At 51.7% G+C, this 13,936-nt stretch overlaps 1 protein-coding gene across 3 annotated transcripts in view; it reads right to left on the bottom strand.

The window, feature by feature from the left end:
* Nucleotides 1-13,936, bottom strand: part of ADGB (androglobin) — a 193,333-nt gene that overhangs the window by 153,349 nt on the left and 26,048 nt on the right. For all 3 annotated transcript variants that reach the window (XM_032973450.2, XM_076074936.1, XM_032973475.2), the window contains 3 exons: nt 3,421-3,583; nt 1,385-1,477; nt 578-649 (listed from right to left, as the gene is read on the bottom strand). In XM_032973450.2, the coding sequence (XP_032829341.2) occupies nt 578-649; nt 1,385-1,477; nt 3,421-3,583 (328 nt within the window). The remainder of the gene's footprint in view (nt 1-577; nt 650-1,384; nt 1,478-3,420; nt 3,584-13,936) is intronic.

Here is a 13,936-nt window from a genome sequence, read left to right as displayed (position 1 = left end):
CACAACCACAGCGTTACGACGCGGCAGCGCCGTGGTGATGCCACCGCCTCATAGTGGTGAATGGCAGCTGTAGGTGTTATACACACATACAAAGGTGTCCTATGTATCCTCAACAGACTGTTGGGGCATGTACTGTTAGCGAGTACCTATGAAGACCGGCACAGCACACGAGGTGGTGGGTTGCCAGCACCACAACCGGCCGCCTTTGTCTCTCCAGTGTCAATGTTTACACACCGCACCAGGTACTCAGATGAGTCGACCTAGCGGAGGCCCAGCAAGGAATGGTTCAGGTAATCGTAACTGGTGTTGACCTTGAGCGGGAATCGAACTCGGGACGCTGATGTTTACACACCGCACCAGACGTAAGCCTCTCGAGTCGACCTAAGGACCGTTTCAAATATTCGGGTCACCGTGGTTTTAAGCGGTTTGTAGCGCAGTGTGCTAACCACCCGCCACCGTTCCCCACGCACGTTGGAGACACGCGGCTGTTCAAGAGACAAGATAATAGAAGCACGCAGTTTCCTTGCAGGAAAACGAACTGGGCAAAGCCGGAGGAATAACTTTCTTTAATGCTCACCTCGCTGTGCAGGAGATGTGTGTTGGGAGTTAGCAGATCAAATCCCGTCACATCCTCCACCACCACTGGGACCTGTGGGAGATAATGGATGGCACCCTCTTCACCGCCACGTGGATATTGCTTTTCCCCTGCCTCTCCTCGCTCACTTGACGCCCTCGTTCCCTCCTGCCCGTGCCTAAGGAACGCGCGCTTCCCGTATCAACATCTTTAACTTCTTTCGCACCGTATGCAGCCAGCCGTGCTAATCGGAGGTGCGGGGGGAAGGACAACAAACTAAACACAAAAAGCAGTTCTACAGAAATGAGTTTTCAAGCTAGACTTAAAAGTGCATAGTACCCAGTGGCTTCCTAATATCGGAAGGAAGAGCGTTCCAGACGGCCGCAGAAGCGCATGTGAAAGCGCACGATGTGGTGACCACCGTCTTTGTGCTTTGTATGGGTGACTACCGCACGTAATGAAATGGATACCCCCTCGATCTAATGCCTCCCTCTCTTCCAATGCCTCGCTCTCTGATGCCTCCCTCTCTTCGTAGCCCGGTACACCTGGGTCCCTCCCCCGCACCCCCTCTGGACCGTGAATCCCTAGGCAGTTGCACCGCCCGTTATTTATTGAACTTTAACGTTATTTATATTTCGTTGCGGCAAAGAAACAGAAGACCATTCCGTCCGCCCGCCCACACCCCACCACCTCGTTTAACCTCTGGCTGCATCTCTTCTCCCCTCTCTCTACTCCTCCCCCCCCCACCCACACACGGCGTGAGAGAGCGGCGAGCGTGAATGTGCGGCAAAACAAAGATGTCCAACTCACGCGGTCAGTGATGAAGTCCTGGGGCCTCTTCCAAGCGTGCACCTTCAGCGAGGGGGGCAGCTCAATCTTGCCTTCGGGGTCCTCAAAGAAATTCTGCGAGACGGGACAACGTGGGGACTCAGGGGCCACCCGCATCCAATGGGTGCTCAACACGTTAGGTGTAGCGTCGTGCTTCACCCTGGACCGGGGGTCGACAAAACCTGCGGCTCCGGAGGCGGCTCTTTTAAGGACTGCTTCGTTATGTTATTCACATGCAGTGCAATTTATTTTTACCGAATTCGAAAACAAAAATGGCTCTTCTTGTTATTTTGGTTCGCCGACCCCTTGTTCTGGACGCTGTCGGGGCCTCGCAATGTCCGCACCTCCCGATCAGCACGGTTGGCTACGAACGGTGCGAAAGGATGTGAACATGCACGCATACGCATATTCCAGAGGTCAACGGTTCGTTCGATTCGAACTCCCGGCGCGCCAGATCAAAACAATGGGACGAGTTTCTACGTCTGTCCACTCAGCAGTGTAAATGGCTTTAGCACAGTTAAGTCGATCGGCAGGCACGTGCTACGGTGGGCTAAAGCGTGGGTACACCCACCTCTTTCCACGACGTCTTTCAAAGCATGAAAGAGCAGGTCAAATACACACAGGGATGGAGGGTGGTGGTGGTGGTGGTGGGGGGGGGGGGGGGCTCTGCTGGACATCAGCAAAAAAGAGCTTCGTAGCTCATCCGATCCCTCCGCGACAACCGAAGATTCCAAACCCCTCCGCCAGCAGTGGCGAGAGCGACACGCAGCCGGGGGGGTGGCTGCGCCTTCGACGACGGCGGCGGAAGTCGGCCGGGAGCCGTGCCGTCGTTTCGTTTATCGCCTTTTGTCTCTTTGACCTTTGAACGCCGCGACGCGACGCTCCACGTCGCCGCGGCTCATTGAGCGAGCAAGCGAGGCGCCCTTCCGCCCGGGAACGGCCGCCGCGTCCGAGACTATGAAATTAACAATATAGATTTAGCTTGAGCAAATTCATTACCGCCCGGTAATAAATTACCAGCGTGGCGATGAACAAGCATGGGGTGGGGAGGTTTGGGATGGGGAGGTTTGGAGTGGAGGGGGGGACGGAATGATCTTCTGTTTCTTTGCCGCAATGAAATATAAATGACGTTCAAGTTCACTAACTAATTGGCCTTCTGGACAGAAAATATTAGCCATGGTAATAATAAACAACAATTTTCAGGAGGCCGACGTTACGTTGCGATGTTTGGCTCTGAATTCGGTCATGCGTTAGTCAATGAGAGTTTGTCTCCGTGTTGGAGGAGGAAACGGGAGAAGCCCCGGAGACGCTCAGCACCGCCACATCCTGGCCACGACCTCGCAGCAGCCACGCGCCTACAACACCAAATAAGCCCCTGGTGGTCACCTGTCAGTACGAACCAGGCTAAAATCCGGCTTAGCGTCCCAGAGGCCATGAATACAAGGGGATAATGCTGGGGGCCGCACATATAGATGCAAGGGAAACCCTGGACAAAACCCTGCTGATGAGACTCAAGGACGATTAAACTATTCCAGCATTTTCTTCCGAACAAAATGCAGCTGAAAAACTTTTGTCGTGAAGGTTCAATAGGTTAATGGACCCAAACATGATTTTATTTGGATTGGGGGTTATCATAATAGTGCATAAATTAGCACAAAAAGTTAAGATTCATATTAAGAAAATAATCATTCTACAAGAGCCCGAGTAATCGACCACAAACAAAGTAGTCAATGACAATTCAGCAGTTGGTTAATCCATGCCATCGACTCATCGCCCCAGCTAGTCAAAAACAAGCCACGATTCACATTGACGGACAGATGGATGGACGGACAGACAGATGTACGGACACTCGGACAGATAGGTTGACGAACACATGTATTGACGAATGGATGGACAGCATAGATGGAAAGACAGATGGAAGGACAGATGGACGGACGCACGCACGGATGCACGGACAGACGCACGAATGGATGGACGGACGGACAGACGGATGGACAGACTGGACGAGAGTGCCGCACCAGGCTGGGGCTCCTGCCCTTCTCCTTGCCGCCCCCAGCACGCGGTCCATCCCACTTCTCCGCGTTGACCTCCGCGTCGCTCCACTCTGGCCAGGGCGGGAACCGTCCCGCTCGCCCCTCCACCACACCCCCGGCGGCGCCGGTGCCACCTTGGGACGTCGTCCTGCGGCAACATCATCGTCACCATCACCAATCGTGCTCTAGCCACTGCTAGATGAAGGACTCCCCAGAGCCGTCGCCATCTCCGCAATCCGACGAGCTCGTGCACGTAACTTTAAATCATCGGTCCATCTCCGCGGACGACATGCTCTCGGATGCCGGTTCATCGACAAAGAGAGCAATGGATTTATTAAAAAAAGAGACAAACTTCCATAGAGACTCACAGACTTATGTAGAGACCCATAGGTGACCTTCATTAATGGGCAAACGAAAGCCCATGAGACCAAAAGTCTCTACCTTGCTGCAGACCTGGGCTGAAATAAGGACAGCAAGACAGCACACTTATGTGGACTTAAACAGAGACCCACAGACTAAATATGGTGTCAAAGGCTTACACAAACTCACACGCTTACTGAGATACTCACAGACTTACACAGGTCCCCATAGACTAACAAAGACACCCACAGACTTACATGCGCGGCCACAGACTCGCGTATATTCACAAACTTACAAAGATGTTCAGACTTACGCAGACACCCATGGAATTGGACAGCGGTAAATAGATTGACAGACCCCGAAGTCTTCCACAGGGAAACCCAAAGACTGAGATGACCTTCATTCACGAGCAAACGAGAGCCCGTCGAGACCACAGCGCTCACAGTAGGTAAAGGTGCAGCCCTGAAATGCCGTGCTCACGCCACCGCTGGCAAAACGGCATCAGCTTGAGAGAGCTCCGGACAGCCTTTATAGAGGGTGATTTGGCCTACTCCTCCATGCTGGCCACACCACAATGTAGCCTGCTGATCGCCTGATCCTGGCGTACCCATTAATACTGCTCGGTGGACAGAGACAGAGTGGGGGGGGGGGGGGGGGGGGCGTGGGAGGTGGATTTAAGAATTGCACCGTTGACCTGGGCTTAAGGAAGCATTGCACAGCAATGTGGTGGTGCTTGCTGACGGGTTCCAGGTATTCGTGCTCTCCGTTTGCCAACTCGTTGCTGCTGGATCGATCCGTTCACCCCATTGGGTAATTGCCTCCCGTCACGCTCTTCCCCTTCCTATCTCTTTTTTTCCTTCTGTCTCGCTCTCCTTCTCTCTCTCTCTCTCGCGCGTCTTCATAATTCCGTTCCCCCTGCTCTTCTGTCTGTTCCCTAGCTCGCAAATGGGGGCCGCCAGGCGGTTTTGTCCGTCCATATCGATTACGCCAACGTCCTTCGTCCTCATCACAACTCAATTTCACACTCAGTAGGGGTAGTAGGAGGAGGCTTTCGCGACCAATCTTATTCACAGGAAAGGTTTTTTTTTATATTAGATCGCGTAAATATAACAACAAAGTTCCCCCGTACAGCCTTAACAGATTGTTGGGGCAAGTGCTGTTATCGAGTAACATCTATAAAGGCCGGCAGGGCACGCGAGCCGGTCGGTGGCCAGCATCACGTCCGACCGCCTTTGTCTCCCCAGTGGCGACGTTTACACACCGCATCAGGTGCTCATTTGAGGCTGAGTCAATCTGGGGGAGGCCCAGGACCGGTTCAGATAATCGTCACTGTTGGTGTTGGCCATGAGCGGGAATCGAACTCGGGTGGCCAGGTTCGTAGCGCAGCGCGCTAACCGGTACACTACCGCTCCCGTAAATATAAACGTGTCGTTAAACCCGCCACCACCCAATACATCCAAAGCCCAAGGTTTGTGGTTACCGCTGCATATTTATCTATTCATTTTTTAAACAATATGTATGGCGAACAGCGACAGCAGAATCTTGTAGGCACGACGCTGGGCCCGCGGGAGCAGGGAGCGCACAGCAGCCCAAGCGTTGAACCCAGCCGCACGGCCAGTTGCTTTCCTCTGCGTTCAGCATCGGCAAGTGGAGAGGCGAGCGACCTTTTCGGTGCCTCCACCGAAGCGTGCGGTGCACGGGAGGGGATGAGCTGCCGCGTGGCAGGCGCTCACTCCAACGTTCCTGCCGGGAAGGTGGCACGTAGACAACAAAGGCACCCCCCACCCCCACCCCCCCACCCCCCCCACGTCTATACCGTCCGTCGGTAACACCGTACGGTCTTGAAAAGGAATTATAAACATATTCTTTGGTGCTTTCGGTAAAGTCACCACGTAGAATGAGAATAAAATAATAAATTGATAAGATAAAATAACACGATAAAATTCTCACGACGTTTCGGCCACAACACAAGTGGCCTTCATCAGGTGAAGGGACGAGACTGTCTGGAGGACAGCACTGGAGCGAACACAGCCAAGCTCCAGCGCTGTCCTCCAGACAGTCTCGTCCCTTCACCTGATGAAGGCCGCTTGTGTTGTGGCCGAAACGTCGTGAGAATTTTATCGTGTTATTTTATTTTATCAATTTATTATTTTATTCTCATTCTACGTGGTGACTTTACCGAAAGAACCAAAGAAGATGAATCCTTGCAGTCACGAAAGCTTTAAATCGAAAATTATAAACATAATAGGCCCGTCCCGAAAGCTAGCACGTGACAATACATATATACAACTATGCATTACAGAAAGGGACCATGACCAAAAACGCCACCTATCACATATATGTAATTCATTTAACGGCCAGAGCATTGTTATTGACAAGGGTGTTGAGTTGTTTTTCTTGATTGTGCACCCCTGCCACCGAAGCAGCTGCAGCATCAATTAATCGGTTTCCTCCAAAGCGATCTTTTATTTAACAGACAGATGCACGGCACTCCTGAGAGAATTGCTCTCAGTAGCCGAGCGGGTGGGAAAGTGCTGCCCTCCGCTGCGCGTGGACAAGAGGTGTCTTAACACGCGACCAATATCATCCACAATACACTTTGTTTTTTGGGTTAGAGCTCGTAACTATATAAATGTGTCGTTCAACCCGCCACCACCCGACACAGCCAACTAGTAAGGTTTGCCACGTGAACAGAACATGCCAATTCGTTACTAGTACAGCACACCGGTGTGTTGGAGAGCAAAGCCACAACATTTACAATCTGAGCACGACGTTTCACCAGTAATTACAACTAGCGTCATCAGACAGCCAGTAACGAATCAGCACGTTCTGTTTACGTGACAAACCATACTAATTGGCTGTGTCGGGTGGTGGCGGGTTTAATGACACATTAATATATTTACGTGATCTAACCCAAAAAACATGTATTATGGAAGAGGTGACTTGAAGGGAAGTCAAAGGTACCTCTGTGATATCCTCTTCCGTGGGCGTGTTCTCTAACACGAAGACCCAGTGAGCTGCTCTGCGGGAGATCTGAACTGATTCTTTGCCCCATTACGACCAGATGCTGATCGCACAATCGGGGATACAATTGGGGGAAATATCTTTTTTTTTTAAACGTACAAAAATGAGAAAAGATGCGGTCGCACTGGGACATTCTATACATCCGAATTTTCTCTCATTCCAATCTCCCCCACAGAGCGGTGAGAGACGCAGCATGCCAGTGAAAGGCCGTGAAGGGTCAACCCTTCACAGAATCACACGGTGTCCTCAAGCCACTTCTAGCAGCCCTTTCGTGCTCACTATGGGGCCACGACGTTACGATGACCCGATTCAAAAATCAGTCACCCTGTTCTCCCTCTAAATAATAATAATGATGATGTACTTATAGCTCTCCCATGCGTGTGTTGGGTTGTACCGCTACGGGCTGTTTGGCTCGATGTCTGACGTTTCACTGCACATGCTGGTAGGCTTCTTCAGCACATGGCTCGACATGTCAGGCACGGTGCTGAACAATGGGTCTCTATGCGAGTCTACGGGTCTCTATGTGAGTCTCTGGGTCTTTTGTGTAAATCGATGGGTCTCTGTGCAAGTGGATGAGTCTCTGTGTGAGTCAATGGGTCTCTGTGCGAGTCGGATGGGTCTCTGTGTGAATCGATGGGTCTCTGTGCGAGTCGATGGGTCTCTGTGCGAGTCGACGGGGTCGGTCTGTGTGAGCGAGTGGATCTCTACGCGGGCTGGGAGCTTCTTCAGCACGTGGATTGAAAGGTCGGACATCGCGCCGAACAACACGCGGTACAACCCAACAGTAATGGTGTCCTTTACCCACAAAGCCCTCTCCGAGTCTCACCGCACTGGGTCATGGAAAGCTCCCAAGTCTCTGGGTCTCTATTCTAGTCCATGGGGCTCGATGCAAGTCTGCAGGGCTCTTGTCAGTGCCGTGATAGCATTACACATAAGAACAATAACGCACCACTGCTCCAGACGATACGTTCACACGCGCGTCCTCCCCGCTTCCGCGAAGGCAAAATATTCCTCATCTTCTTCTTCGCAAAGAGATGCCCCAGTTTTTTTGTTGTCGTAGCGGTAGAGCGAGCGGCTCGTAATCGGAAGGCCGCCGAGTTCAAGTCCCGATGACTCTTCCCATCATCCCCTCCTGGTTTGATCAAATAGGTACCACCTTGTGGGGAAATCCACAGGAGTGTTATCTTATGGACATAGCCCCCCCCCACCTCCGGCAAAAGAATGTGGAATTTCACACCACTGTCTCGGCTCTGTAAAAGGAGATGAGCAGGAGATCACTCTGCCTTGGCGGAAGGTGGCAACACAGGCTGCATCAGAATATCACTTCTCAAGGTCACGATCAAAACACCCGCTCGTTCCACATCACGGAACAATAAAAAAAGCACAACGGCACTCGCAAACTCGCAAAGCCAACCTTCATTTCCTAGGCTGCTCCTGCTGCCAATAGTTTAGTTTTTTTTTTGTTGTTGCTGCAGACCTAAGCGTACGTGACAATGCAATCTCATTTTAAACTCTTTGAAAATAATATCGCCGCGACCACGGTTGATGCTGAGGGTCGGAGGGGGAGTTGTATCTGATTCTGATTCTGTTCAGGGTCACCGATGAGAGCCGGAAGCAGCCGAGGGCTCAAAGCTTGAAACCTGGGGCCACATTCAGCGGGAATCTTTGCTCCCCGTGCCCCCTGCTCGGCTGAGCCCTGAGAAGAGTTTGCTTCGGCTCCGAGTGAATCGATGCTGCTGCTGATGAAGAGGATGATGATGATGACGCTCCTGATGATGCTGCTGCTGCCTGTTCGTGTCAGCCAAGTCATGAATCGTGGAGGTAACAAAACCGATGCATGGGAGCAAATTAGCGATGTTGATAATGAAAAGTAAAGTCGCCATGTGGCCTAAAAAAAACAATGCGCTTAATCAGCGTGCACTGCCTGCTATGACGCGTGGTTCTGATACACGGTCATTAACAAGATGCGCAGAACAAAAAATGAAAATTCGGGCAAAGAAGCGTGGAGACATGGATGGCAGGTCGCTCGTTCTCCTCTGCTGCCCCCAGTCTGGAACTGCCTTCCCCCAGCCACCCGTGCTGTGGACTCCCTGCCCTAGTTCAAGCCCAGGCTAAACACCTTTCTCATCTCATCTGCCTGTGACTGACTCTCTCTCTCTCCTACACCGCTTCTGGAGATGCAATGGCACTTCGACGTGGCTATATCAAATCCACTTTGTCCATTGCACACATCCAAGTTGTACGATGATGATTACGATGACGATTATCACGAGTCCGATGGCAGAGCGGAACATAAGAGAGCTTGACTCTGGGGTTTACTTGACTTCACATCGCACAATACCGCAATGTTAATGCTGCAAACGGCACTTAGGCACGCTTTTTGTACATGTACATACACGTGCGGTGAGCGCATGTTGACTTACACAATTATTTGTGGGCCAGCTATATTGGTTGAGTACACATGCTTTCCAAGTGCTTATTAAACAACGATAAAGGAAGACGGGAGCCACAAGCAGTTGGGCTTTGTGTTCACAGATGTGCGAATTAACATTTTAATACAGCTGCGTTCGTCATCTTTGCCCGCGGGCAGCGCAAAATCATTGCCGCCAATGTCACTGCGGTACTCCGCTGAAAAGCAACACCGCAATTTGTCTAAAGGATAACGTTTTTAAACGGCGTAAATATATATATGAGTATGAGCTGCTATGGCGTATGGATCAATGGGTTGCGCGAGTGAGTAAGGCGAGTGAGTGAGCGAGCGATTAGATTGGCGACGTTTCACTTGAAACAGCGTCGAGCAACCTCGGGACAAGATCCAGGAAGTCGGATCGAGTCACCGTGACAACTTGACTCCGGCTGCTTACAAACACGCACGTTGGTGATGAAGATTAAAACGTACAACAACAGCAATCTGGAAAGTGCGAAAGAAACACGGGAGAGTTACTGAGAGACAGAAAGAGGAACGTGGATTGGAGAGCATATGTATGTTGGTGACATCATCCAAACAATTCAGGGAAGCGAGTGGGCTCGGGCAGGAGTAGTCATGGCTGGAGGGCACGATGCACGAGGAGATGGAGCGATGAAATCATGCGAAGCGCCGGATGGCTTGTCACATCACGGGATCGTGAGAGGTGGCAGCGGCGGGCAGCTGGAGGAGGCCTTCATCCAGCAGTGGATGGACCACGGCTGATTCTGATTAAGCATTTTACTGCTGTACTGTAGTAGTAGTAATATTATGTTTTGCAGCCCCTTATGTCAAGCCACTGTTGGATGAGAGACAGGCAATGGGAACACACGAATCGGGGGAACACATACGCGGGTGAGTAACATCGCATGGACGGCTAGGAAATAGAAAGGTGGGCTTGGGCAGAACGCATCGCTGGGCAGGATGGGAGCCGGCAGGTCGAGACTAACAGCGGAGTGGCAGCGAGGGAATAAAAAATGCCCCGTGAATACGTCCTACGTGGAGATGGAGCGATTAAATCAGCTCGTTTGGCAGGTGCGAATCCGTGGACTGATACACTTGCAGGGCCACGAGCGACGGCGACGGCTTGGTGAGGCCTACATCCAGCAGTGGATCGACCAAAACTGATGACGACGATGATGATGATTGCACTAAAGAGCGTCCGTGGATTGCTCCTGTCCATGTCACCATGGCAACGCAGCGGCATTTATTTCATGGGCCACACCCTGCTGATGAGACTCATTGAAGGCGACCCAGGGGGTTTTGCCTGCCTTAAACAATCTCTGCAGGGGGGGAACATTGCTCCAACGGGCCAAACAAACATTCACTGAAGGACGTGAAAAGTTATTTTGTGTTGGCGGACGGCACAGGCACAAAATTGCCCGCGTTACGCGCTTGCTGGGCCCATCAATTCTCCCGGCTACACCACCGCAAAGCCCGAGCGAAACTCTTAACGAGAAGCCGCGTTCTGTCTGTGTCAAGACACATTGGCTCGTTCCATGGCCTTGGCAACAACAACAAAACAAGGAAGAAAAATCATGCGCACGCATCATGGATTCTATAACTCTTCACAACATGCTGTTTGCCCATGTTGAACTTCCTTCGCACCGTACAGAGCAAACCGTGCTAATCGGAGGTGCGGGATTGCCTAGATCTTGAGTTCGAATCCATGTTCTCAAGTCCAGATGAGTTGATGGTCTCAACCCGGTCGCCAATGGCTTGCATGTCAATAATGACTCGTAAAGGCAGCTATAGAGTTGCGATTAAACCGAGTTCTCAAGCGAAGCGAGCTTTGGATCGTCTTATCGGGCCTCCTCCCATTACACAGACGGGGACAGAGCCAATTGCATCGACGCTTTCAACCCACGCTGGGAAGCGTCCAAACCAAAATCCCTGTCTAGTTGGTGCGCCCCGTGACTCTTCTATCCCACCCCATTGTGTGTGGCCTCGGTGCTGCCACGGTGATAAAAACGCAGCACTCGTGGGGGGGGGGGGGGGGTGTACGGACACGGTGTGTTCGGTACAAAGGGGGCTCGCTCGTTCGCCGCCGCCGCCGCCGCTATAAAACGACGCCAACAATGGCGGAGCCAGGGCACGGACCGTCCCTTCTGTCCCCTCGCCGGCCACCACTCAAGCCTAGCCAAGTCACTCTCGGCTGGAACGACTCACCACGGCCGCCCCCCCCCCCCAAACCCCACTCTTCCTCCCATCCTCCCCGCCCTCTCCCTATAGCCATGGCAATTTCAACGGATTTTCACAATTCAATCGATGACATCTTTTTTGGCACTGTGGCGAAAGTAGCGGTCTCTCGCGGCTGCAGGGTTTGCGCCGACCAATTACATACAAGATGTAGTAATGGTCCGTAATAGACGTTCGGGGATGGGCCGCGGAATGATCTGGCCGAAATGTGTGTCGTAAGACCCCCCACCACCCTACACAGCCAAAGGTAGCAAACAGTAACGTGTCCAAGCGCACACCACGCCAATTAAGTCTCAGCTCACCGCGAGTAACCCGAAGAACAATTCTCACAACCAAATTTAACGATTAGATACATATGATAATATTAACGACGATGTGCAGCCCTCTGCTACGATTCATTAAGGAGACGAGAGATATATATGTGCGTTATGTAGCAATCATTTCAATAGATCTTGGTTAATCCACTGCTGGATGACGACCTCTCTATGACGCGTCGGGCATTGGGGTTGTTTGGCCATACTTCACCACACTGGTCAGTGCGGGTTGGTGAACGAGAGGTACTCCAATCTGGATAAGACACCACTCGCCACAGACAATGGCCGTGGTCGGGAATGGAACTCAAGTCAGCGGTGTTCACTGCGCAGTGCGCAAACCACTGCATAAATGCTTCCCCAAAATGACATAATCGTTATGTTCATCATCAGCCATGATCTATCCAATATTGGATACAACTCCACGCTCCCAAGAACCCAGCCAAACCCAGACGCAGGAGTGATACAATCCCGGTGAAAATTACAGATTTCTGGTTTGTGAGCGAGTGGGCGAGTGAGTGGGCGAGCGACGGAGCGAGCGAGCGAGTGAGCGAGAGAGAGCGAGTAAGGGAGCTAGGGAGTGGGCGAGTGAGGAGAGAGAGACTCCTGGTTTGACAGTGCGCGCTGTCCTTTGAGGGCCCTATCAGCACATCACTCGGGCAGCTGTGGTTCATTGTGCCACAGCAGCACATCATAAGCACGCCGTTGTAATTGCGTAAATGTTTATTCATCGTCGTTTTGCAGACGCCGTGTGTTGTACGCACGTGTCCATATGTTCTTGTGCGTGCGTGTGTGCCGTGCCTGCCTGCGTACACATGCCTGACAAGAGGGGGGTAAGGGGGTATTACTGATGAGCGTACCGGGCGGGCCCCAAGCCCAGATGGGCCCCCCCAAAAATTACAATAAATTTCACGTCAATTTATATGGTAGTTTGTTGAGCACATATCGCACGGATTCCGATGATAAATACTAAATGTGTATGTAACATGGCAATGTAATGTTATGGTTGATATCGCAGCCGCCTCCGCCTATTTCGCTTACAAAAAACATTTCTATCTGGTCTGTGTCCAAAAAAATAGAAAAATTGCGTGCACGCTTCGTAGAATTTATTAGGGCCAGGTGGCTCAGCGGTAGAGCAAGCGGCTCGCAATCCGAAGGTTCCGAGTTCTAATCCTCGCCCCCCGCCATAGAGATTTGGAATTTCCACCCGTGGCTCAGCAAAAAAAAAAAAATCACTTTGCCTTTGGGCAAATACTGAATGCAATCTGACATTGGGTACAACCCATGCCTGGCAAAGTTGATCCCTTTGACAACTGTAACGTAGCGGGCCTCCCTACATTCCTGCTGATGGGCCCGTGCGTGCGTGCACACACATGTGCGTGCGCGCACCGATATAATTGCAGCGTTCATAATTTATAGGTGTCTGAATAATTTTACACCGCGGCGTTATTCCGCGTCCCTATATGTAGGTCAGGCGGGCGCGTGGCGGTACATTGCTTGCAGGGTAAGACATCTCTTCCTGAAATATTGAAGGGCCAGCCAGACAAAGGTCAAGATTATATTTTCTTGTGTATGGCTTACCTCTCATGTTAGATGTGCTGCAGGGTACAATGACTGCAGCCTCCGCCAAGCCAGTGTTGAGAATATATATGTCTCTCACAGAAGCGTTGGGCTGTATGCTGTTACGACGTGCGGCGGACACACAATGGGCATGTTCTATCTCGGGCGATGAAATTGACGCAAGCTCACAAGCTGGTGTTGTATATTTTTCGGCACCAGCCGAGTGTGTAATTGGTAGGTTTATGCCCAGCCCGTCGTCATACCACCATTGTAGGAATCCCGCCCTCACCGTCGTGGAGAGTTGTTTCACCATACTTCACAAGCTCGGGTTCGTGCCGGTCGGCAAAGAGGACAGCCGAGGACTGGTTTAGATGTCACTCGCGGCTGACATGAATCGTGACCAGGAATCAAATTTAGGTCACCGGGTTTGTAGCAAAGCGCACTAGCCATTGCACCACCACACCCCCAGCACTCATACACATGTACAAGGGCAAAGATCCACCACATAGCCATACAGACTGTTGGGGTAAGTGCTGTTAGCCAGCACCTATGGCAGCCGGCATGGCACGCGAGGGGGTAGTTG

Source organism: Petromyzon marinus, chromosome 51, assembly GCF_048934315.1.
Source record: "Petromyzon marinus isolate PM22_M1 ecotype Great Lakes invasive population chromosome 51, UKy_Petmar_22M1.pri1.0, whole genome shotgun sequence".
In the NCBI taxonomy this organism is placed as follows: Eukaryota; Metazoa; Chordata; class Hyperoartia; order Petromyzontiformes; family Petromyzontidae; genus Petromyzon; species Petromyzon marinus.
This window is presented reverse-complemented; position numbering and strand designations above follow the sequence as displayed.